General features: G+C 41.9%; 1 protein-coding gene across 1 annotated transcript; it reads left to right on the plus strand.

Moving 5' to 3' along the window:
• Positions 1-603: 603 nt before the first annotated feature.
• PGK1 (phosphoglycerate kinase 1) lies at positions 604-23,359 on the plus strand. Its single transcript, XM_028714837.2, has 11 exons — positions 604-770; positions 5,382-5,432; positions 6,840-6,995; positions 7,115-7,259; positions 10,879-10,982; positions 12,342-12,461; positions 15,340-15,454; positions 17,116-17,295; positions 17,529-17,706; positions 18,561-18,659; positions 22,885-23,359. The coding sequence occupies exons 1-11, from the start codon at positions 706-708 to the stop codon at positions 22,923-22,925; spliced, it is 1,254 nt and encodes a 417-aa protein (XP_028570670.2). The 5' UTR covers positions 604-705; the 3' UTR covers positions 22,926-23,359.
• Positions 23,360-25,615: the final 2,256 nt, after the last annotated feature.

Consider the following 25,615-nt stretch of genomic DNA (forward strand, 5'->3'; position numbering starts at 1 on the left):
ACTTCGAGCACAAGAACAAACTCCTGCAGCTTCCAGCAATTGGCATTCCGAAGCATTGCTTGCCTCCGTCGTAACCAACCGCCGCCGCCAACTTATTTATCCCCCGTGAATTTCCCCAACCCTCTTCTAAAGCCATCCACGTTGGTGGCCATCACTGCCTCCTGAGGGAGTTTAGCTGCTTCTTTTTCTCCCCACATTCAGTTTTCTTGAGTGTCCCAGAGATCCAGTGTGAGTGGAGAGGGAAGAAACACTTTCTCCGTCGTTTCCCCTCTGTCACTCTTCTCTGAACCTTTCAATTATATACACCTGTGTATGTTTGTGCTTGTATAACGTGGCGGGCGGGACACTTTGGGTAACCCGCGAGGGCGGCCAGTCCCCTCAGGCGACGAGGAGGACCAGATACCCAACCGCTCTTCTCCCCTCAGGGGCTTCCCGCCCTTTCTGAGCCATTGCTGCGTGCGAGACGTGACCACTGCGCCGCCAGCCGGTGCCCCGGTTCCCCCACCCACTCCGAGATTGACGCGACCCTCTGAGCCAATCCTCGGCGCGGGTGACGCTGCCCGGCCAATCCCGAAGCCGGTGGCAGGCGGGGCTCCAGTCGACACGCTCCGGTCGCCACAGCGCTAGCTCGTCCTCCCTCCGCCTCTTTCTCTTGCTGCCGGTGAACGAGGAAGAGGTTGCAGTTTGTTTGCTCCTGCTGCGAAAATGTCTCTCTCCAACAAGCTCACCCTGGACAAAGTGGACGTGAAGGGCAAGCGCGTGGTCATGCGGTGAGCTGCTTTCGCTGCTTCTTTTTCGTCGTAGGCCTGCACCGCAGGGCTGGGTGCAAAACTGGGTAGCCTGGGGTGCTGGGCTGGTGGGAGGGGGAGGAAAAGCAATGCATCTTCAAGAGGGTTTGGCGGGGGGGGGGGGAGGTTGGCTTAACTGTTCGCATTTATATATGTGCAATGTGTTAAGTGGTGGCAAAGCAAGTGATGTAAGAATTAGAACGTAAAGGAACATAAACCGTTATGGGTTGAGTTTATATTTATATTAACGTTTACTGAGGCTTTCAGTTAAGTACTGGCGAAACAGATAATGTTAGGGGGAGAAACAAACAGTTTTATTTATATCCCGCCTTCCCAAGGCCCCTCCGAAGAGATCTAGGTAGTTTTCTCTAATCTCATTTTATCCCCCCAACAACCCTGCGAGGTAGGTTAGGCCGAGAGGCAGCGACTGGCTCAAGGTCACCCAGTGATCTTTATGGCTGAGCAGGGAGTTCAACTCTGGCCTGCCAGAGGCCCTACCTAGTGCAACACTTCAAACACTAGAACACAGTGACTTGCATCTGCTGCTGAACTTTTCAGCCAGCACAGAATATTTACATGGCATATCAATTCCCCCCATTTGCAATGGCATATATCTACTTTGGGGTCAAAAATAGCCTTAAGGCCCATAGTTACCCACGTGGGAAGGAGTAGTATTGTGGAATGATTAGCACAAACCCATTACAGTATAGAAAAGTAGTAAAGCGCTGTCCTTTAGGTGCTAACCATAAAGCCACAGGAACAGAAAACCATAAAAACTCTAGTTTCTGTTTTAATTGAGATGTTACACATCTTATGCTGTGTATTCTGAACATAGTTAATTATAAATAATTGAACACAGTGGGGACAAGATTCCACTGTTTGATTCCAAATCCGGGAGAACTGGACTGTGATTATGTTTTGTAGGACTTCTAAAAGTAAAGTATTAACTTATACTAACAGTGCTTAATAATCACTGTACAAATCACTATACATGTTGCTAATACAGGATGCACATAGTAAACCTTTTTTCGCTTGCAGGTGCATATTTTATTCATAGCTTGTTGGCTTCTGTGGCTTGTGTCACTAATTTCAATCCCGCCCTCAGCAATAAGACTCTGAGAATTGCAGTGATTCCTATCAGGCACAGGAAAGGAGTTGTAGGTGGTTCCGTTATCCAGAAGTAATACTGAGCTCCCTATAGTCAATTAAACCAAGGACAAAGCAAGATCTTAATTTTCATTTCAGCATCCCTTTGGTCTTTTGCATAGAACTATATTTTCATGCATAGTATATTATAATTTCAGAAATGTGCTTTAATTAATCTATTTATTTCAACTAATATTAAAGAGGGCTTTTCATTTAGTCCAGCATTTGATTGACAGGGAAGGTTGTAAATGCCAAACTATTCCAAGCCTGGCAAGAGATCATAGGTGGGGGCTGGAGTCTAAAATCCAAGCTAAGGAATTGTATGCCTACGGAGCGTAATCAAAATTAGAAGAGGGAAAATCAGTTGCATCTAAACTTTGTAGTACTACCTTTTTAAAAGCAGAAGTCAGTCAAACCAGAATTTTGAGCTGGGGGAAGTACTTTAATTTCAGGTATTGAGTTGTAAGCCTCAGAAAAAGACTTTAAACTGCCATGAAAAATTTGTTATGAAATAGTTTGCTGCTCATACCGCATGTGTGTGAGTTTTTTATTGTCTCCAAACCTTGTATATGTGTATTATAAAAGTCTCCAGTATTTTTTTTTCCAAGGTCATTGAGGTTAAGCAAAGGCATTTCATTTTGTTACTCATATTTCAGTTTCTTCCTTGAATATATTGGCAGTTTCTCTCTTAAACCTTTGTGAAACTTTCAGTGGAACACTTTCACTTTTCTACATTTTTTATACATCTAACCCAAAGACTTGCATTACCAAGTGACCTTAATGTCATGGGCATTCTTTCATTCATACCCTGTTTTTCCAAGCATCTTCCATTGTGGTAATAATTGCCAGCTTGCAGTCTGGTCACTGACTCCACCTTTATTCACTGTGAAGACACTTGTGCTGCACACAAACTAAGGAGATTGGTGAGCAGGGCCTCCCACTTGATACCCTGTGTAGAGATGTTCAATGGCCTGTTTGTGTTTATGCAGGCCAATGGATACAACTACATAGGTGCAAAGTTCAGGCAAAGAAACACTGGCTTTTATCATCTCTTTAGTTAGCTGCTTACCCCTGTTCTGCTTGTGCCTCCTCATTAACTGAGGTACCAGATCTTCAAAGATAAAAGAATTTCATTTTGGCTGTGAGGTGATAACCCTAGTTTGTGCATGAAATTTATTGTCTCTATTGGTTCAGTGTTGTGCTCTAAATTGCTGTCTGATTTATAGATGGATGACTAGAGCATCAAAAGCATGGAGCTATTTATTATTTTATTTATTCAATTTGTATGCCACCCTTCATCCAAAGATCTCAGGGCAGTCCACAGCATATAAATACAAAATAAAAACACAAAATACATAATAAAAGCTTACCCTCTATATGCTGTGGCCAGCAGTCCAATTCTCCCACCTGTCCTCCACATTTACCATCTAACTTAATGATAGCAGAATGTTATATACCAAAGCATGTTATTTATGGAGAAATCTAGAAAAGAAATGATTTGCTCCTGCGTTTCTTTCGTGCCTTTGAAACTTGGGGAATGTTATTCTAAAAAACTTAACATTGCTTAAAACAAAATCTAGTCCTGTTAATCGTACTGTAATGTGTTCTGTTCTGCCAGTTGCTGTATTATGCAACATGACTTCCTGTCTCCTTCAGCTTTGGGGCACAGCATGCTTTGTAGAAATGGCTTCTGAGGCTCTTCCTGCTCTTCTGTCTGTTGGGCAGGCTACATCATGCGGGCCTTTGCTGAGTAATCTCCCTGCGTAGGCATGTGAGATGAGTGTTTCTGGAAGCACCGTTTGCTATTGAATCTACGTTTTTGTACAGTGTGCTGGCTGAATCAAGCAGGCCTCTTATAAAATCCAAACCTTGTACATGGTTGCTAAATGCTTGAGACAAATGCCTGCTAAATGTTATGTGCTTGTTTTTGACATCCCAGGTGATGGGAGCCCTAAAGTTTTGTTAGAATTATCTTTTTTAATAAAAGTTTTATTTTATAACATTTTGCTAGAATTGCCAAGCATCTGTGATCAGGGAGATTGTATACAGCACTTAAAATAGTAGTTTACACAAAAGTGGGGCAGTAGTTAACTAAATAAATAATTAAATGGTAATTGCAACATCCCAGAGTATTTAGGTTGGAGAGAGAAACAGTGGTTGACCCAAGGCAATCATACAAACTTGAGAAGTGACTTGATCCTAGATTTTCTATGTAAAAGCCCATTGCTTTAGTCACAGCCTCCTTTCTGGATTATTATTATTTTACAACAGTATAGCTAAAGCAGTTTGTGAAGGAAAATAAGGGATTATAACAGATATTGAAGATGATTGCACTCTGTGTTTACCTTGCCTGTAAAACTCATATTGTGTCTAGGTGGCTTTTGTGCCTCTCAAACCCCTACTCTTCCTGGTTATGGAATGGGTATTAGAACATTTTTCTCCTATTCTCTGCCTTTCTCTTTGAATTCAACCTTTGCTTTCTAGTCAAGGGCATCTCTGTTAATACTTGATAACTTAGATATTCATAACTGGTCACTTTTATTTTAGGCCAGGTGTGGCCAACCTGTGACATACCCACAGGTATTGTTGGACTGCAGCCTTCATCATCATTGGCCATGCTGACTAGAGTTGATGGAACTTGGGGCCCAACAACATTCTGGTGTTCTAATTCACATAGTAATGAATTTCTAAACTTTTGCCTGCATAGGGGTTGAACAGTGGCAGAAGCCTCCAGCAGGAAATATAGCTGGCTTATATAGCCTTGTTCATGAGTGTTGAAGCTGTCTCAGCATGATTTACTCATTTGCAAAATTTCCTTTCTTTCCAATGAGCTCTTTGTTGTGTACATGGTTCTCCCCCTCATTTTATCCCCACAACAATCCCGCAATGTGAATTAGACTGAGAGTGAGGGACTGGCCCAAGCTCACATAGTGTATTTCATGGCGAAGTGGAGACTTGAGCCCTGGTCTCCTAGGTCCTAGTCAGACACACTGATGATTATGCCATGCTGGCACAAGTGGATTAATTCACTCAAGCAGCCTCTGAAACAGGACAGCTCTTGCAAAACCCTTTTGCAAGCCTTCTCCTTTTTTGCAACAGGTTTACCCAAAGTGATTCAGCACAGTTAGGCTTTTCACTTCACATGGTCTCTTTGTTCCACCAGTGGCCCCTGGTTTTGAAATTTATATCCCTGGTATAGAGAAGAGAAGTTGCATGGATCTGAGAGCCTTTGAGTGCTGTACCAACCAACACAGCAGGGGAAGGGCAGTAATACTGTGACAGCTCTCCCTCTGCACTCACCCCACCCAAGTGCAACTTTTGCTGCAGCTCCTTTTTGAGTATCTTGCCTGTTTTGGGACATTAACAACAGCGTCCAGTAATTAATAGTGTTTGTGTGAACAACTACTTGCATTGAAACATTTCTGTCCCCCCCCCTTTTTTTTTTAGGGTTGACTTCAATGTTCCAATGAAGGACAACAAAATAACCAACAACCAAAGGTAAGAGTCCCCTGCAAATTCCAAGTAGGGCCTATGCTTAGTCATTCCTTGCTTAGTGATTCTACTAGACTGTGACTCAGTGAAAGAAAAAGAAAAAAGTACTTTACTCATTTGAGGTTTCAGGACTGATGCCCTGGCATTTCCAGGTAAGATACTGAGGTACTGATAATGTGAAACATGTCTTGGGCTCATTCTGTCCTTCCAAGCTAGATTTAGGGCCATAGCTCTGTGGTAGAGCATCAGTGTTGCAAGCAGAAGTTCCCAGGTTATTACCTCAACGGTATCTCCATGTGGGGTTGGGAGAGACTCCCTTCCTACAATCCTAGAGAGTTGCTGCTAGTTAGTGTAGACAATACTGAATTAGATGTACCAATTGCCTGGCTTTGTATAAGGCAGCTTTCTATTTGAATCTACTGCTAGTCAAAGTTGATAGCAAGATAGCCTCTGATTAAAGGCAACTCATCATACCAGCTTCATGTTTCCTGCTAATGCTATGCTAGGCTTGAGGGGGCTTGAGAAGGAGAGGTATGTTCGAGACCATTGGTCTCCCAGCAGCTCACACTTGCATTGTACTTTAGGAGGAGAGGCCTCTCCACACTCCTTTTTGAATTTGACCACTGCTGGTGTGTTGTTTTGCCTTCTGCTGGCCAGGAGGAAAGAAAGGGGCAAGACAGGGCCAAACGGGGAGAAAAACTTGAGGCAGGATCTGTACTTAGGAGCTCTGTGACCTGTCTGCCTTGAAGCAGGTCCCCTCTTGCAGGCTGTGGTTCCAGTAGCAAGAAGCCCTACTGACCTCTGTAACTGTTGGGTGTGCCTCCTTTTCTCTGGATTGATATTTTAAAACTGGATTAGAAATTATTTTATTGAGAATGAGGATAAAAAACACTTATCCACTGCAGAACATTCATTCCAGAGTAGCTAACTAGGCATTGCTGTGGATATCACAGCCTTTTCTTTTTAACACAACCAGCCAAAAGGGGCTATATATTATTTCGACTGGTATATTCAGCCTTTCTGCATTTTGAGTAGTTATTGCACCAGACTGATAGTCTGTGCACCAAGCAAGCTAATGGCTGCAAAGATTTTAAAGGTATCAAACTGATCCATCTTTAACAGGACTAGTGAAACATTTGTTACAGTCCCACACATGGTAAAGTGATAGTGACCAAGGCAGTTTGTATTGTAGGGAACAGTTAGTGTGGTATAGCAGCTGATGAGGGAGAATATTTCTACCTTGGTGAGGTAGGAATGAAGAGGTTAATGGGATCTATTACTTCCTGATTCTAATAACCCTTGATTCTGTAGCTGATGTGCATAATCTCTACTTTAAAACCATGATCTGTTGATGTAGCTTAGATGCTGCAGGTACTGCTGTGGGAACCTTCTGTTCTTCTATTTTCGTTGCAGAATCAAGGCAGCTGTCCCAAGCATCAAGCATTGCCTGGACAATGGAGCCAAGTCTGTGGTGCTGATGAGTCACCTGGGTCGGCCTGATGGGGTTCCTATGCCCGACAAATACTCCTTGAAACCAGTAGCAGCAGAGCTCAAAGCTTTGCTAAGCAGGTATGGCACGATAACATTACAGACTGACTAAAGAGAGGTGCTTTGAATGATAATTTGTTGTGAAGCGTTCTTATAATTGGTAAACTGAGGCTATACATTTATCTGGGAATTGTCTCCAGGGATGTCATGTTCCTGAATGAGTGCGTGGGTGCAGAGGTGGAAGCTGCTTGCGCTAATCCTGCAACTGGCTCAGTCATTCTTCTGGAAAACCTCCGATTCCATGTAGAAGAGGAAGGGAAGGGAAAGGACGCTTCAGGGAACAAGGTGAGACATCTTGTCTTGTGTTCTGCTTTCTCTACTGCATCACTTCTGGGTGCTTAAATTGTGCCACTCTCATGTAGATGTTTCCACAAAGTTACTAATAGTTCATGCTCTCAGATGGCGTTAGAGTTGCTCAGTCCCTGCTCCTGCCAACCTAGCAGTTCAAAAGCACGTGAAAGTGCAAGTAGATAAATAGGTACCGCTCCAGCGGGAAGGTAAACGGCGTTTCCGTGCGCTGCTCTGGTTCACCAGAAGCGGCTTAGTCATGCTGGCCACATGACCCAGAAGCTGTACGCCGTCTCCCTCGGCCAATAAAGCGAGATGAGCGCCGCAACCCCAGAGTCTGTCACGACTGGACCTAATGGTCAGGGGCCCATTTACTTTTTACCCAAAGTGGATGGTACTTAGGGTGGGGGTGCTAATAGGCAGTGGACTGCTGGAGGTGTAAATGGTAAATGACTATCAGACTTTGAAAAAACTAGTATCACTGGATCAAGATCATCAATTTGAATTAACTACACTAAATAATTTTAATTGGATTTTGAATACATGTGCAATTAATTGTTACCGTTTTGAATGTTACTGGGTGATTCTCTTCCTTAGTGGGTTGTGCAAACCACTATTTTGAGTACTGCTTTTTATAGGTTAGGGTGGGGAGTTACTGGAACCATAGGGTTGGCGGTCTGAAATGGTTTGGGAAACACAGGTTTAAGGGTATGTTTTTGCAGGAAATATCTTCAGCAAGAGCATGTGAGAAGCATGTTTCCCTTCTCTGCTCAGTTAATGCTGTGATTTGTTCATGGGCTGTTTGAACCCCGTTAACTGGGACTGGCAAAACCTTTGAATCCAGATGCCACACTCTGCTTGGGCAGCCGCTTGGGTATCCATACCTCTTGACATTTTAATGAAGGTCGCCATGACCATTTGGTTTCTTTTCTTAGCACCTCTGACCCTATTAAGACTTGAGTCTTGGCTCCCTTTCGATGCAGCCACAGTGATATATAGTACAGTGTCCTTTTTTAGGTTGATACAGAACACCACACTGTGCTATAAAAGCCCATGCAAATTAACTTCTCAAGATGAAGAGCTTGAATTTAGAGATTCCAGCTTCAGTCTCTTGGCACAATCCTTTCGTCCTCATCTCCAGTCGAAAGTAACTGTCAGGTTACCTTGCATTTACACTTTTAACACTTGCTCCCATGGTCCCATTTTTTTCTTAAGACCCTGGCCTCCCTTTTTGTTGTAATTTTCTATACTGCCAGTATTAAGAAAAAAGATTGTGAACAGCATAAAATCAGTTACAGAACTGCTTGTCAGGAGGGAACAATCCTCAGTGAATGTAGAATATTTGAAATTGCCCATTTGGGTGCAGTTCATCTTTTGAGAGGATGTCCATCTTAAATTACAGAAAAGCTAAGTATTTGCTCTTGTTGTGCACTTTAAGTATGGCTTGTTTCTCATTGTTTGCCTGCTTTAGTATGTTACCTTGGAGAAGCAACAGGAAAGGTGGCTGCCTCAACAAGCCTGAGCTGAATAAACGGCAGATGCCTTAGAAATGCTGCAGCAAACACTTAAGATGCGTTGCGCCTATGTGCTGTGCTGGTGACTTAATCAGGAGCTAAAGGAGAATGGATTGCACATACTTCCTATTCTGCTAGCTGCCACTGGCTGTAGTAGAGGCAGTTAAACTAAGTACATAAAGCTGATCAGCTGAGGAGATGAAGCAGCAATTGATTGTATTAGTTTAAACCAATAATAATAATAGATTTTTTTGCCTCCTCAAGGTTAGAGGAAAGCTACAGATCTGTACTGCCTATATGCAACTGTTAGTTGGCAGTGTTTCCTGCTGCTTCCGAGTCTTGAAACAGGATTATTTTTAAGATCCCTACCTCCACTGCCATATGAGCAGAGGCTTTGGCAGGTTGAACTGCACAACTCAACCAAAGCCGTACTAGATATTTGTTTGTTTGTTTGTTTGTTTGTTTGTTTGTTTGTTTGTTTGTTTCATTTATATCCCACCTTTTTCTCCAGGGAGCTCATTTAATCCCTGTAACAATGTTGTGAGGTAGGCTAGGCCTAGTAGGGATGTGAACCCAGGTATCCCAGTTCCTAGTCTAACCACTACACCACACTGCTTCTCAGTGTGTTGTTGGCCAAGAAGGCTGAAGAGAGCTTGCTTGCTTGCTTGCTTGCTTATTTATTTATTTATTTATTTATTTAACTAATCGGTTGCTTAACAAGATAACTCAAAAGCATAGCACCTACATTGAGACTGGCATAAAAGAAAAAACCAAGAAAAATCTAGAAGACAATCCTATTTTTAAAAGGCAAGATTAAAACATCCCACTCTCTGAAGGAGGCCATACATAATTAAAAGCCAGAAAAGAAAAACTTTTTATGTGTGAAGCTAGCATTTCGAAAGCACGTCAAAGTGCAAGTAGATAAATAGGTACCGCTCCGGCGGGAAGGTAAACGGCGTTTCCGTGCGCTGCTCTGGTTGGCCAGAAGCGGCTTAGTCATGCTGGCCACATGACCCGGAAGCTGTACGCGGGCTCCCTCGGCCAATAAAGCAAGATGAGCACCGCGGCCCCAGAGTCAGTCACGACTGGACCTAACGGTCAGGGTTCCCTTTACCTTTACCAGCCACTTGAGACCCAAGTCACGGGTCCCTTTACCTTCTATGTTATGGTGCCAGACACGTCTCAGGGAGAGCATCCCACAAGCACAGAGCCACCACTGAAAAGGCCTGTTCTCATGTTGCCACCCTCTGAACCTCCTCTGGAGGGGGCACCTAAAAAGGGCTTCAGATTATCATTGCAAGGTCCAAATCGGTTCATATGGAGAGAGGTGGTCCTTGAGATACTGAGTCACATAAGAATTTAAGAGCTTTGCCCTGTTTTTAATGGGAGAGTTAGCAGGCAGAGTCTATTTGCCTTTGACTAGTTCAAAATGTGATTGCATTGTTGTTGTTGATGATGATGATGATGATGATGATGATGATGATGATGATGATGTTTAAGTTGCAAATATACTGTTTGCATTCATTCTGATTCATTAATAAACTGTTTTGCTCTTTCAAGAGGCAGAAGGGGAGTCACATCCTCTCTTAATTTTTTTATAATGAACATTTATTAGAGTAGAATCTGCACTCCTTCCAGAATGGCTTTCAGTAGCCTAGAAAAGAGAAGAGCTCTGATCTTTGCATTGAATGAGAACCACCTTGTGGTGGAAGCAATATGACGAGCTGTTCTGCTGTACATAGTTCAGAAACAGCACAGGAATGTGGCCCATTCTCCTAGTGAACTGTTTTGAGGTTTCATTGCAGTCAACCTGTATAAAGTTTGCTACATAAAATAAATGAAACAACCTGTACAGAAGTGCTTAATGATGATGGCATTTTAATGAAGCTTAAAACCCACCTGTCTTCCTTATTTTTTTGTACTTTTCGTATGTACTGCATTCACTTTCCATTTTTTAAATACTGCTGTCAAGATGAGAGTTTACATGTGTGCTCAGAGGCATTTAAAATACATCTTATACCAGGAAATCAACTGTTAGCTTCTAATGCCCATTGATAAAGTAACTAAAACTGGTGAGTTTTTAATTCTCTTTCTCTTCCCAGATCAAGGCTGATCAAGCAAAGGTTGATGCTTTCAGAGTATCACTTTCTAAACTCGGAGATGTTTACATCAATGATGCTTTCGGAACTGCACACAGAGCTCACAGGTATGTAAGCCCCTGCCTTTTATTTTGTCATGGCTGGGCTTCTGTCTGTTTCAGAGACTGGCTTTTAACAAAACGCACATGCTGCTTGAGTGTTATGAATCCTCAAAGTGCTTTACAAAGAAAAACGCATTAACATTATCAATAAAAGACAGTAAAAACAGGTAAATAATAAACTAAAAACAGATTGAAACACATGTAACTTCTGCAGGACTAGATGGGCTCACCTAAACAAAAATGTTTTTAAGATTAGCTGGAAAGAGTATAGCGAAGGTACCTGCCTGATATGAGTAGGCAGGGAGTACCAGGGTATAGGTTTTGCCACACTTAAAAGGTAAATTTCTTACGACAGCAGAACCTTACAACACAGAGAATTATGTGGCACCTGTAACAGCAACCATTCCACAGATCTTTAGGTTTGGATTCTCACCATTATCACAGAATCCTTTCGATCTTGTATGAAATACACAGTGATATTTGCTTTATTAACAATGTAGTATTGTTTGCTTTATGCACTGAAAACAGCTTTATATGGGCTCAGTTTTCCTCAGACTGCTGAGTTGTATATTCTACTAAGCAGCTGCATTACATTGACACCCAGTGGGATGGAAAATTTTGACTGCCATAGGCCTTGGATACTCCTTAATTCGGTTTTGAAAACTAAGTTTGCCAAGGTATGAGAAGTGTGTTTCTGTCATGCAAATGTTTTAAATCTATATCCTTTGTCAAGTTGCAGAAATAACTTTCAGGTTTTGCCATGCAGCCTCTAAAAACCACCCTTCATCTAGCAAAGCAAAACTCTGGTGATGGATCTTTTCACTTCCCTTTTCCCAGAATTTCACCCAGTAGCATAAAATGGGTATTCCATATTGAAAATGTAAAAAAAAAAAAAAGTTCCTTACAGAATCTGCAGGTCATGTGCCTGTTAGATCAGAAAAAAAGATCTGGACTTCTGTTATTTCATAACCTGAAAGTATCTAGATGGAAGAGCTCATCTATTTTTGTGATACAAGGCATGGTTTAATTTCTGAGGTCACACAGTGCCACCAGTATATGCAAATGTGTGGCTCATTTAAGACTATATAGAACCTTTATTCTCAATAGTGATGGAGCTCACCAGGTGGAGAAGGCTTCTGTGGTGTATCTTTGTGTTTTATGTTTGCACTTTTATTTGTTAACAAATCATTTTTTTGTGTGGACTTCTGAAGTAACATGCCTTTTACACAGTTGTTTATTCGTTGCTAAATATTTGCACAGTTGTGGACTTGAAGGGTTTTGTAGCATCCATACATATAGCATCCAAAACAACAGTGGAACTCATTTTTATTGGCTGATTTGTATATTTTCTCTCCAATGTAACAGTTCCATGGTAGGTGTCAATCTGCCTCACAAAGCTGCTGGTTTCCTGATGAAGAAAGAACTGGAGTATTTTGCAAGAGCTCTAGAGAAACCAGAGCGACCCTTCCTAGCAATCCTGGGAGGGTAAGGACAAAATATATTTGCCTATATTGTTGTTTGCTTCTACCTTTATGTGAACTTGTAACTAATTGGTTTACTGTGCAGATCGTTTTACTTTCCATATTTTCAACACTATGTCTATTTCAGTAATTCTTTTAAAAAATAATATTTTTAAATTTTATTAAATGTGTAACAACAAGCCTGAAGTACCCCCAACAATCCAACAAAGGGTGGTGTGATAAGAAAAAACATTTGAGCATGATTAGGTATAAGATAAGGAGAAAATATTAAAAGAAAATTGTGCAAAAAAGGCAATATGGCAGTATTCCAAGATAAGACACAGCAGATCAGAAACTCATATATTGTAATCAAAAACTACACCACATGAAATCACATTTGGATAAGATTTGCCTGAATGTGTTGTTAAACTACAAAAATGGGCCCACTCTCCTCCGAGAACCTGAAGTTGGTGGGTCAGTTTCTCTGATGTGACTATAAATAAGGCATTTTCAAACCAGTTCATAGTAGAGTACATAAAAGTGTAGAGTACAGTCAGTGCATATTGTGTCATGGGCCAAATCAGCATGTCTGTCTGTGTGTCTGCCTGTGGCTGACCTTTCCACCAAAGTTTAAAGTACAAACATAGTCCTTATTCAGCAGTGCTGTGTGTAAATTGACACTGCCTGTCGTTATGCAACTATGAGGAACTGTAGCTGGATACATGTCAGCTCCTACAGCTTCCAAGAGGCATAGTTGATGTAGATGTAGATGTACAGTCTCAGAACATGTGGTCAGATGCCAGAATTCTATATGTTAAGCCTAAAATGCTGTTTTTGTCTGGAATACCCCCCCCCCCAGCTTTGCTTAGAAAAATGAAATTGGGGTTTTAAAAAGCATTTTTCAGGGGTTTGTTTTTTTAAGAATGCAGATTGTCACAAATGTAGTTATACAAAATCATAATCCTCATGCAAATCTCAAGGACTGCATTGCAATTAAGATTTCATTCTTATTGTGCACTGATTTGAATCTTCCTGATTGCCCCAATTACAGCTTTCAAATGTGTATGATAAAGTACAAAGACCTGAGCTGCTTTGATGGCAAAATCTTTCTGTTCCTTTCTTCCCTGCAAAAACAAAGCAAGCTTTTGATGCTGAGCAAAGGCCCCCCTGTGGGGGCAAGCATGCAACCATGAATAATAGGGAACACAGTAGCCTTGGAGCTCTTGACTTGACCAATCTCTGTTCATTTGCTGTGCTGCTGCTACCAGAAGTCCATTAAATTTCTCAATGGCGTTTCCAAAGGCCAGCCTTCCCTGTGCTGACTGGGAATGATGGGACTTGTAGTCCAAAACGCAGAGGTTGGGAGCAAGCCTGCTTCCCCCAGTTTTAAACATGTTGTGCCAACTCAATTCATAATGTTAAAAACAGTAGGTGTGCTGTTTTAATCTCTTACCTAAAACTGCAGTGTGTACAGTTGTACCTTGGCTCCTGAACGCCTTGGGAATCAAACGTTCTGGCTCCCGAATGATCAAAAACAGGAAATGATTGGGGTTTTTTTGCCATCCGAACATTCAGTGTGGCTTCCGCTATTGTTTCCAGCATGTCTGCACAATCTGAAACCAATCAGAAGCTACGCCTTGGCTTCCGAACATTTTGGAAGTTGAACGGAGGTAGGATTGTAGACACTACATATGGTCAGCCCCTTATTGTGGGTGTCAAATGAAACCAGCTGGTGAGAAGATGGGTGATAAATTCAATAATTTATAGAGCACTTGCTTTGCATAATAAAAGCCCAGCCTAGTCCCTATCATCTCCAAGTAGGGCTGAGAGAGAACGCTGTTTGAAATCCTGGAGAATTCCTGCCAGTCCTTGGAGAGTATACTTTGCTAGATTGACCAGTGAATATGACTACTCTGACATTAATGAATCCATGCTAGTCATTTCCTGTGTTCCTATTAACCAGTGCTACCAGTACAGTTGTACCTTGGTACTTGTTGAACGGCTTGGTACTCTTGCGTTTCGGCTCCTGAACAATCGAAACCTGGAAGCGAGTGTTCCGGTTTTCAAACTTTTTTTGGAAGCCAAACATCCAATGCAGCTTCCACTGTTGTTTCCGACACACCTGCACAATTGGAAGCCAGTCAGAAGCCGCGCCTTGGTTTCTGAATGCTTCGGAAGTCAAATAGACTTTCGGAACACATTCTGTTCGAAAACCAAGGTATGATTGTAGTGCATAATATCTTTTAGAAATAACTATTTAGAGCATTTTCAGCCAAAAAGGTTCCCAGAGTGGCTTACATACAATCAATAAAAACAAGACAGTGCCTTGTTCATAATCCGTGTTTTTTTGGGGGGTGGGGGTGGGGGAGCAGCACACTAGAGTGGCCAGCTTTGGAAACCCTGGGTATTTTCCTTCCCACTTTGCTGCAACTTTTCCTGTTTTGCTTTGAGTTAAATTGCTTCATGCTTCTGTAAAATGAGATGAAATCCTAGTAACATCCAATGCAGTGGAAGAAGTTGGAACAAGAGTCCAACCATACCACATACTTAATAAATGTTGGATACCTCCTGTAGATCTAGTGTTTATAGATACACATTCAAATCATTAGCCAAACCTCAATTTTTTTTCCCAGGCAGGGGTGGTGAGTGGGCTTCTAACAGTTGTAACTTTATCCCCTTTTTTGCTTTAAGAGAATTATTAGATTATCATGCATATGTACCAATACATGTGACTTCCTCATTGTTCAATAATTATGTATTTGTTCTCTGTATTTATTTTTCTGTATTAGGTACTGATAACAAGTGAAACTTGGCAATAGTAGGCTTGTCTACAACCCTGCTAATAAAGTGGTGCATCAACTCACATTTTTTTCTTCTTCCCCTAACCTCTCTCTGTTCATCAGTGCTAAAGTTCAGGATAAGATTCAGCTGATCAAAAACCTGCTGGATCAAGTCAATGAGATGATTATCGGTGGTGGAATGGCTTTTACCTTCCTTAAAGTGCTCAAAAACATGAAGGTATGCAACCTGCAGTGTCTGCTATATATAATTTGGGTGATAAAGATGCTTATTATGCTTCCTTGACTGTTTCTTTATAACCTTTCCCCAAGCTGGTGTCTTCCATGTGTTGTGGACTGCAACTCTCATCCGCCCCAGCATCATATGGCTGTGATGGCTGAGGCTGATGGGAATTGAAGTTTGAAACTTCCAGAGAACACAAGCTTGGGGAAGACTGTTCCATATGTGCAATCTTAATTGACAATAGTTTTTGAACTGCATTCTATGGCTTAAAATTTGCTAAACAGATCTGGATGCAAATTCATGAGCAAAATAAATCGTGTATAACAGGACATTGGATTTGGGGGCAGGCTAGGCTGCTGGTAAAATCTCTGGCTGTTGGCTGTAACTTAAACGCTCGGAGGACAAGCTGAAAATGTTTTTCCTGCAGCTTCATGTAGTTTATCTGGTGTTTTCTTATTTGTATATATTTAACATAATAAAGTTATGGGATGCGGGTGGCGCTGTGGGTTAAACCACAGAGCCTAGGAATTGCCAATCAGAAGGTCGGCGGTTCGAATCCCCTCCACAGGGTGAGCTCCCATTGCTCAATCCCTGCTCCTGCCAACCTAGCAGTTCTAAAGCACGTCAAAAGTGGAAGTAGATAAATAGGTACCGCTCCAGCGGGAAGGTAAACAGCGTTTCCGTGCACTGCTCTGGTTTACCAGAAGCAGCTTAGTCATGCTGGCCACATGACCCAGAAGCTGTACGCAGGCTCCCTCGGCCAATAAAGCGAGATGGGCGCCACAACCCCAGAGTCGGCCAGGACTGGACCTAATGGTAAGGGGTCCCTTTACCTTTACCTAACATAATAAAGTATACCAACAAATGCCAAATAGAAGTAGAAAGAGATTTCTAGAACTAAACATAATTTGGATTTATTTAATTTATTATGTTAAGACTTTGTAGTGAAAAAAAGATTTTCATTCCAAAGTCTTAACACAATAAATTAATATCACAAGGTTCCAAGTAACACAAAAGGATTTACATTATCCTGTTCTTTATTATTCTAGTACATTATAAAAAGACTTCATTTCTCTATGAAGACATTTGTTTGTTACCTGCCTTCTTTGGTTTTCACTATGTAAGCTTAACCATGCTTACTTACTATGTGCCTTCAGTTATACTTCAGGCACCAGGCAAAAACATTCCTCTTCACCCAGACCTTTGGCTGATTGACATCTAATGCTCTTTTAAATGTGTTATGGTATGGGGGATTTTTTGTTTTTTCTTATATTTTTAAAGTATTTTGTGGGTTTCATGTTGTAGCTTTATGTTGTGAACTGCCCTGAGATTTACAGGTGTCAGTATACAAATTTAATAAATAATAATAGTACTAGGTCCTAGGTTTTAGTTATCAATTTCCTCAGGGTTGATTTTCTTGATATCTTTCCCCCTCCCCTCCCCCTTCTGACAAATAATAATCCTGGCAGCAGTTAAGAGGTTGCATTAATTCTCTGTCCTCTGTTAGTTACAGTTTCTTTAACATACCCATATTATCTGTTGATGTTACTTGGATTTAATAATAAAAAATACCTTGCTTTCGAGATTCTGATTTGCTTTGTAGCAGTCTACACAAACATCTGTAGATAGCTACATAGTGCATTGTCTTCTGCTTCCAGATTGGCAACTCTCTGTATGATGAAGAAGGATCAAAAATAGTCAAGGACCTGATGGCTAAAGCAGAGAAGAATGGTGTACGCATCACTTTGCCTGTTGACTTCGTCACTGCAGATAAATTTGATGAGAATGCTAACACTGGAGAAGCCACTGTGGCCTCTGGGATACCTGATGGATGGATGGTAGGTTTAACTCTTGATTTCCTGCAGATGTTTTGGATTGCAGCTCCCATCATCTCCAGATAGCATAGGGTTGATGGGAGTTGCAGTCAAAAGCATCAAAGGAACCCACATGGAGAATTCTGGTTTAAAGACTGGGGAGAGGTTGGGGTGGGTGGGTTGAGGAGCTCTTCTACTTGTTTGATCTTTCTGGTGCAATGGCTGAACAGCTACCACCCTCCCCTTTTTGATCCTAGGGTTTGGATTGTGGTCCTGAAAGTGTTAAGCTGTTTGTGGAAGCAGTGGGCAGGGCCAAGCTGATTGTATGGAACGGTCCAGTTGGTGTCTTTGAGTGGGACAAGTTTTCTAAAGGAACTAAAGCTGTGATGGATAAAGTTGTGGAAGTTACATCCAAAGGCACCATCACCATCATTGGTAAGAGCCACCATTCGTTGTCTTCTCTAGTTCAAATGAATAGTTTTTCAGTCTTTTGGAATACTTGATTTATTTATTTTCTCTTCATAAGAAGGGCGTAAGAAGTTGCCTTATACATGGTCAGACTCTGGGACCGAGCTTTTAAGCCAGTGGTTCCCAAACATTTTGCCCCCTTGGTTTCACAAACTCATCCCCAGTACCCCCTGTCCTACCCTAACTGATTAAACAGAAAAGCAGATTCTACAACCCAATAACAAGGATAGTAACAATGAAATTCAAAATAGTAACAATTAATTGCACATTTATTCAGAATCCAATAAAAACTATTTAACTGATGAACTTGCTCCAGTGATACCAGCCTTTCAAAGTCACATAGTCATTTTAATCTCCAGTGACCCCCTTGCCTCTTAGCACACACCCCAGTAAACCCTTTAGTGCAGTGGTTTTCAGCCAGTGTGCCCCTGGGGTGCCTTGAATGATAGTCAGGGGTGCTGCAGGCAACTCTGGCCTCTGTCCCTCTTTCCTTCCCTCTGATGCCCTCTTGCATTTCTGCGTCCCAAAGGCTTGCACACCTGTTTATTGCAGCAGCCCTGGCCATAAGTCCCACAGGTGAACTTGGCATTTTAGGCAGGCGCCAAAAAGAGTATGGCAATGGCTCCTGCCTGATGTCTATAGGCAGGGAGTTCCAAAGTATAGGTCCTGCCACACTAAAATACCAGTTTCTTACAAATGCAAAAAGTATTATGTGGCACCTATCACCATGCCAGTGTATGGGGTAAGGCGACCTCGCAGTTAAGCTTCCAAATTATGCGTCCAAAACCATTTTCAGGTTCCTTGACTGTTTTCTTCAACAGGTGGTGGAGACACTGCTACATGCTGTGCCAAATGGAACACCGAGGATAAAGTTAGTCATGTTAGCACTGGAGGTGGTGCCAGCTTGGAACTCCTAGAAGGTAGTGTGTGTTTTCCTCCCTCTTCCTTAGATGTCCAGGGGATTAATTTTGCTTGTATGTTTTTTTGTACCTTGGTCATTCTTACAGCTATCCACACACATGATTACTCTTCAAAGACCAGGTGGCTAAAGAAAATCAATGTCATGTTATACTACTGTTTGTTTCTTTAGAATTGTAAAGTTGGAAGGGACCTCAAGGGTCATCTAGTCCAATACCCTTCAATGCAGGAATCTCAGCTAAAGCATCTATGACAGATGGCCACCCAACCTCCCCTTTCAGCCCAAAGGCTCTCAAGAATAAACAGATGCATACATATACAATAATATAAAATAATGCAAATACAATACGAATGCATATACAGTGGTGCCCCGCAAGACGAATGCCTCGCAAGACGAAAGGGTTTTCCGTCGCGGAGGCGCTTCGCAAGACGTTTTCGTCTTGCGAGTCTCGCCATTTTTTCCCCGCTCCCCCCCCCCCTTTTTCAAAGCCGCTAAGATGTTAATAGCCTTTTAACAGCTTAGCCGCTAAGCCGCTAATAGCGCTAAATCGCTAATAGCGCTAATCCGCTTAGCCGCTAATGGGGTTGCTTCGCAAGACGAAAAAACCGCTAGAAGAAAAGAATCGCGGAACGGATTCTTTTCGTCTTGCGAGGCACCACTGTACAATACAATAAAAATAAATCTTAATATTTCAAAAGTATTGATACATTCATTTTCCTGACAAAAAGGCAGCAGATTATTCCCAGTGAAAGACTTGAAAGCAAGAGAGAGCAGGAAGAGCAGTTCCTCCTCTTAAGGTTCTTGGGCAGGGAGGTGGGGCAAGACAAGTAGAGTAGCTGGTGCCTGTGATGGTTCCAGCAGACTCCACATAGGGACCATTTTCATGACAGCTGCAGTTTTGCATAATGATGGTGACCAGAAAAAGGTCTACATCTCTCAAGCGCTCGGACTGAGGCCTCCATAAAACCCAGACCCAGGACATAATTTCTGGCCACGTGCCTCGACTAAACAAAGGGGTGAAACTAATGTTTACTATGTGTGCCCCCCCTCCCCCCGGCCAAAAAAAAGGCTTATGCACTTAACCAAATTCATTCCCTACTCTTTCATATGGCTCGCAATTCCAGGACTAAAGGGTTGCCCTCATATTTGCAGCTCTTTAAAAGAGCTGTCTATAATAGAAACAGTTTAGGAAATTGCTTTATATTGAGTCAGACCCTTGATCCATCTTAGCAATGTTTACACTCACTGGCAGTGGCTCCCCAAGATCCCAGCCCCACCTGGAGATGCCACTGGGGGATCAAACATGGGGCCTTTTCCATGCAAAGCAGATGGTTCACCACTGAGCTGGGTTACTGTCCCGTGTCGATTTACTCAGTGTTCAATCAGCATTGTCAATGGAAGTTTTTTGTGGGTGCTGTTGTTTCATGAATGACTCTTGGGAGCTTCCTCTGGTAATTAGCTGTTTCTTAATATATGTACATTTTCCAAATCCTAGTGCCTTCCCCCTAAAAAAGAAAGAGGCGGCACTGGACTCGTCAGCTGTTGTTACCAAAAGTTATGTTCTGAAAGGGCTTTGTTTCTGTTGCCTAGGAAGTAGTGGAGAAAGGAAAAAATGCAGACCAATAAAAGGAGACCTGCAATGGTATACACACCAAAGGAAGGCATTTTGGGAAATGTAGGCTTTGCTAAGTGGCACTAAACTTCAGAGTTTTAAATTGCACCAAACTCCTTTTCCTTAACTGTAGAAGAATTGTTAGGCAGCTTCAGACTGGGGAGAAAGGAATTGGATAAAAAGTCACAGATTGCAGAATTTGGTTAAAAAATAATTTTGTATTGGAGTACATCAAGCAATACAATAAAAATAATGGGTTTTACAAATACAAAAAAGCAGTGCAGTATATCTGGAGGAGATTTAGGTAAATAAGGCCATTTGGAAAGCCTTACTTACTTAAGACTTACTTAAGGCCATTTGGAAAGCCAAATTTCACAATGTACCATGGAGAGGGAGTTGTGTGTGTCTGTATTCATTGTAAATAAGATAAAAGTGAGTCTAACCTACCTCACAGCGTGGTTGTGAGGATAAAATGGAGAGGGAGGAGAACCATGGAGGACAGAGGGGATAGAAAGGCAATAAATGATAGCAGTGGCCTGAGTTTGTCAAAAGGCCTTGCTCAAAATCTCACTAAGTGGCTTTTAGACCGGCTACTGCTGCCTCATTCTTTTACCCCCAGCCTGCCCCAGAATGATAATAGGCCTCTTTAAAAGCTTACTCAGAGGGTGCTCATGGAGAGCTTTCAGCACTTGAGGCAATTTTAATACTTTATTATCTGTCCACCTTCAGGACTGTGACTGTGCTTTCTATACAGATCAGCATTTAAAGTTTTTCACAATCCTGACTAATACCCCAGCAGCAAACTTAATGATATTAACTAAGTTGCACAGTGCAAGATGTGTATCAGAAATTCAGAGAAAAAAATAAAAATAATCTTAGGGTTTTAAGATGCAGCCCCAAGCATATTTATCTGGGAATATGTTTAATTGAATTAAAAGAGGCTTACCTCTGAGAAGTCTGGCACTGGATTACTCCGCTGTTCTGAAAAGAACTGTTTCTGGTTCTATGTGAAAGCACCTGTCAATTAAGCTTTTAAACCTATTTTAGTAGAAAGGTGAAAGTGTTGGCAGAATTATGGCACGATCCTAACCACATCTACTCAGAAGTAAATCCTGTTGAACTATGTGGGGATTAGGATTGCAGCTTTAGACTGCTGATGGGTTTCAGGCTTTGTAGATGTAACATCTCTGTTAACCTTTATTGGGTACCAAATAATTTCTGGGCAGAATTCAATGTGTGGGTATTTTTCCTTTTCATTAAAAAAAAAGCACTCATATGTGTTCTGGGTCTTTTGTTCAGCTCAAGAGTGCATTCTCCTGGACAGCCTTCCAAGGGCCACATGAAAATCATGGGCAGCACCTGAGGCAAAACTGGGTGGAGATACAGTGGTGCCTCGCAAGACGAAATTAATCCGTTCCACGAGTCTCTTCGTCTTGCGGTTTTTTCGTCTTGCGAAGCACGGCTATTAGCAGCTTAGCGGCTATTAACGGCTTAGCGGCTATTAACGGCTTAGCGGCTTTAAGAAAAAGGAAACAAACTCGCAAGAACTCGCAAGACGTTTTGTCTTGCGAAGCAAGCCCATAGGGAAATTCGTCTTGCGGAACGACTCAAAAAACGGAAAACCCTTTCGTCTAGCGAGTTTTTCGTCTTGCGGGGCACCACTGTATTCATAGAAATTTTGCTTCCGTGCCTTAGGCTAGTTGCTCTACACACACACACACACACACACACACACACACCCTTTCTATCCTCCTTCAAAGAAAACAGACTGCATTATCAAAGATACATTAAAGTCAGGCAAAAACTCTGAAGGAGGGTGTGAAGCAGAGGAGTGTAGGTGTGTGGCCTGGGGGGGATTCCCAAGAGTGAGACGGAGGCTGGGAAGAACGACATTGGGGCCCCTGTCATGTATAATACTATTATTTGTATGCTGCCCTTTCACAAAAAGAATCATGCGCAGATCTACAACCACAAAGAAGTATGTCCCAAAATCAACCATCATGAAAATAATCTCATAGCAACATAATAGCAAATATCTCTCGATAGCTAAAATAACAAGGGAGCTTGGCAGTTTCACCTTGGTCCTATGAAGATTCCTGTGATGTTGCTTAAAACTTCCAAAGGTGCAGGGGTGTGTGATTCCTTGACCACCAAAACACTGCAAGTCTCCAATCTGGAGGAAAGGTGGGGTACAGAAAATCTAAAATAAATTATTAAAAATAAACTATATTTTATGCCATAAAATTTAAATATTGCTTGACTGTAAAAAAAAAGTCAAAAATCTGAAGGCTGTTTACAAAAAAATAAAAACAATTATCAACAATATTTTTTTTCCATTTAAAACCTTCCACGTTAAAATAACAATAGACTGAAGACAGGCTAAAATACACATCAACTTTCTGAGCATCTGGACAGGCTTGTCTAAACAAGAATGTTTTTAGCAGATGCAAAAAAAAAGTACAGCAAAGACACCTGCCTGATATAAGGCAGTCATGAAAGTGTCAGCCAAAGTCAGTTTCCATGTACCATCCTTTATAGATTCTTTATAGATGTGTTAAAAGATGTTCCATGATGCATCATCTTTATATGTGTTTGTGTCTCTTACGCTTTGCAGGTAAAGTTCTTCCTGGTGTGGCTGCTCTGAGCAACGTGTAGCAGTAGATGGAGAGCGTGGGATGAATAAGAGCTCCCCCCTGACATGTTCCTGTGCACAGCCCTTAAAGCAACCACTGCAGCGCTTCTGTATTCGTACTGGCAGCAGAGTCAGATAAAGTAACCTGGAAGATTTACAGCAGCGTTAAAATGGCTCTTGTTTGCAGTTTACCTGATGTTGACTGTTGCCCCACCTGAATTTAGTGTTAAATGGTTTTTGTGATATTTAGAGTGGATATATTTATATATTTTTGCCTTCTTACCAAGGCCAAGTTCCCCTACTAGTTGTCAGTACCTCAAAGCAAGTTTCTTTATTCAATCTCAACAGCTTGTTTAGCTACTGCTACTTCTCACCTTTGCACAGTACCACAAGGTGGAGGGAAAATACAGATGTCAACTGCAATGTTAGCTTCTAAATAAATGTTTTGAGATGCAAACAGAGTTGAAAGTGTGTTTCTTCTCCCCCCGCCCCCAACCCCTGGGCTATCATGCACATTATCTTCACACTGTTTTGTGCATCTGGTTATTCTTGTATACTTCTATAGTCTTGCTTATATTTCTTACCCTTTGGAGGACATGGTGGGGACGTATGTTAACAACAGGCAAATTATCTAGCACTTGTTTATTTAAGCCTGGCAGATGGATAAAAGACAATCAAAAAATATGATCTTATTAGTACTGGGAAATTGCAGGTTGGACCCGTTTCTAGGACAGCTTGTGCCCTCCAGATATTTGAGACTGCAGAAATCCTGCTGCCACATATTTGCTGGATTGGATGCAGGTGCTGGCAGCTGGCTTTGGCTGATGGAAGTTGTAACCTTAAAACATCAGGAGAGCACCAGGTTGGGTGCAACTATTTGAAAAGGCCTCTTACGTCTGCTGTTTGGAGTTTGAATGAATTACATAGGTACAATTTTCTGTTTTAGACTGGGATGAACTAGAAGAAATATATTTTTATTAGTTTTTCAGTTGTATAGAGAGCAAACCAGAACATAAAGTCTACATAAAGAATTCCCCCTCCTCCAAAGCAGAACGGGAGAGCAGGAGCATTAGCACTGTATATAAGATAATTATATCAATGAGAGGCAAAAATAAATACCAATGCAATAATAAAAGCTGGACCTTGATAGAAGACCTGAAGTCAAGTTATCCTGGTTGTTTCCAACAGGTTTTGTGACAAAATGTGGGCTGGATGAGCTTAACTTTTAGGTGAATTTGTAGCTGGTTAACTGGCCAAACCCAAAGATTGCTCACTAATGGTTCCTCCTCCTCCTGGAAAAAAAGGACAAGTGGGATGCTGCAGGGTTCTGTCCTGGTCCTGTTGTTCAGCATCTTTATAAACAACTTAGATTGCAGGTAATGAAGCGATGCTCATACAATTTGCAGATGGCACCAAACTGGAAGGGGTAGCAAATGCCACTGAAGACAGAATCTGGATTCAATATGACCTTAACAGGTTTGAGAGCTGGACGCAAACTAACACAATTTCAGTAGGGACAAATGTAAGGTGCTTCACTTAGGCAGGAAGAACCAGCTGCAGAAATATAAGATGGGGAACACATTGTTTACCAGTAGTACATGTGAAAAGGATTTACAGGTCTTAGTAGACCACAAGGTGAACATGAATGGGATGCAGCAGCAAAAAAAGCTAATGCTACCATCAACAGTGTCCCAATCAAGGGAAGTAAATAGATCTACAGTGGTACCTTGGGTTACATACACTTCGGATTACATACGCTTCAGGTTATAGACTCCGCTAACCCAGAAATAGTACCTCGGGTTAAGAACTTTGCTTCAGCATGAGAACAGAAATCGTGCAGCGGCGGCGCAGCAACAGCAGGAGGCCCCATTAGCTAAAGTGGTGCCTCAGGTTAAGAACATTTTCAGGTTAAGAATGGACCTCCAGAATGAATTAATAACTTAACCCTAGGTACCACTGTATTCTACCTTGGTTAGACCACACCGAGAGTACTGTGTGCAGGTCAGGGTATGGCCGTTTAAGAAATAAATATCTAAGTCTGGTGTTTAAGAAGGATATTGACATGATGGGACATGTGCAGAGGAGAGGTTCAGGAAACCAAGCCTTATGAGGAATGGTTGAGGCCGTTGGGTATGTTTAGCCTGGAGAAGAAACTGAGAGAAGAGATGATAACCACATTCAGATATCTCAAGGGCTGGCTGCTACATGGAAGATGGAATAAGATTTTCTCTGCTCTGGAGGGTAGGACCCAAACCAATGGATTCAAGTTACAAGAAAGGAGATTTTGACCAAACATTGGGAAGAACTTTCTGACGATAAGTGCTGTTTGACAGTGTCTTAAGCCAAGGCTGGATGGCACTCTGTCATGTATGCTTTTGTTGAGATACCTGCATTTCATCCCTTGAAGTCCCTTTCAACTCTACAATTCTATCATTAAAATAAAGTCCCAGGATATCACAGTAAAAGATTCTGGCCCCACAGCAGACCTAAAAGGTAAAGGTAAAAGTACCCCTGTTAGGTCCAGTCACGGACCACTCTGGGGTTGTGGCACTCATCTGGCTCATCTCTGGCGGGAAGGGAGCCGGTGTTTGTCCGCAGACAGCTTCCAGTTCATGTGGCCAGCATGACTAAGCCACTTCTGGCGAACCAGAGCAGCGCACGGAAACTGCGTTTACGTTCCTGCCAGAGCGGTACCTACCGGTATTTATCTACT

The sequence above is a fragment of the Podarcis muralis genome, chromosome Z (assembly GCF_964188315.1).
Source record: "Podarcis muralis chromosome Z, rPodMur119.hap1.1, whole genome shotgun sequence".
NCBI lineage: Eukaryota > Metazoa > Chordata > Lepidosauria > Squamata > Lacertidae > Podarcis > Podarcis muralis.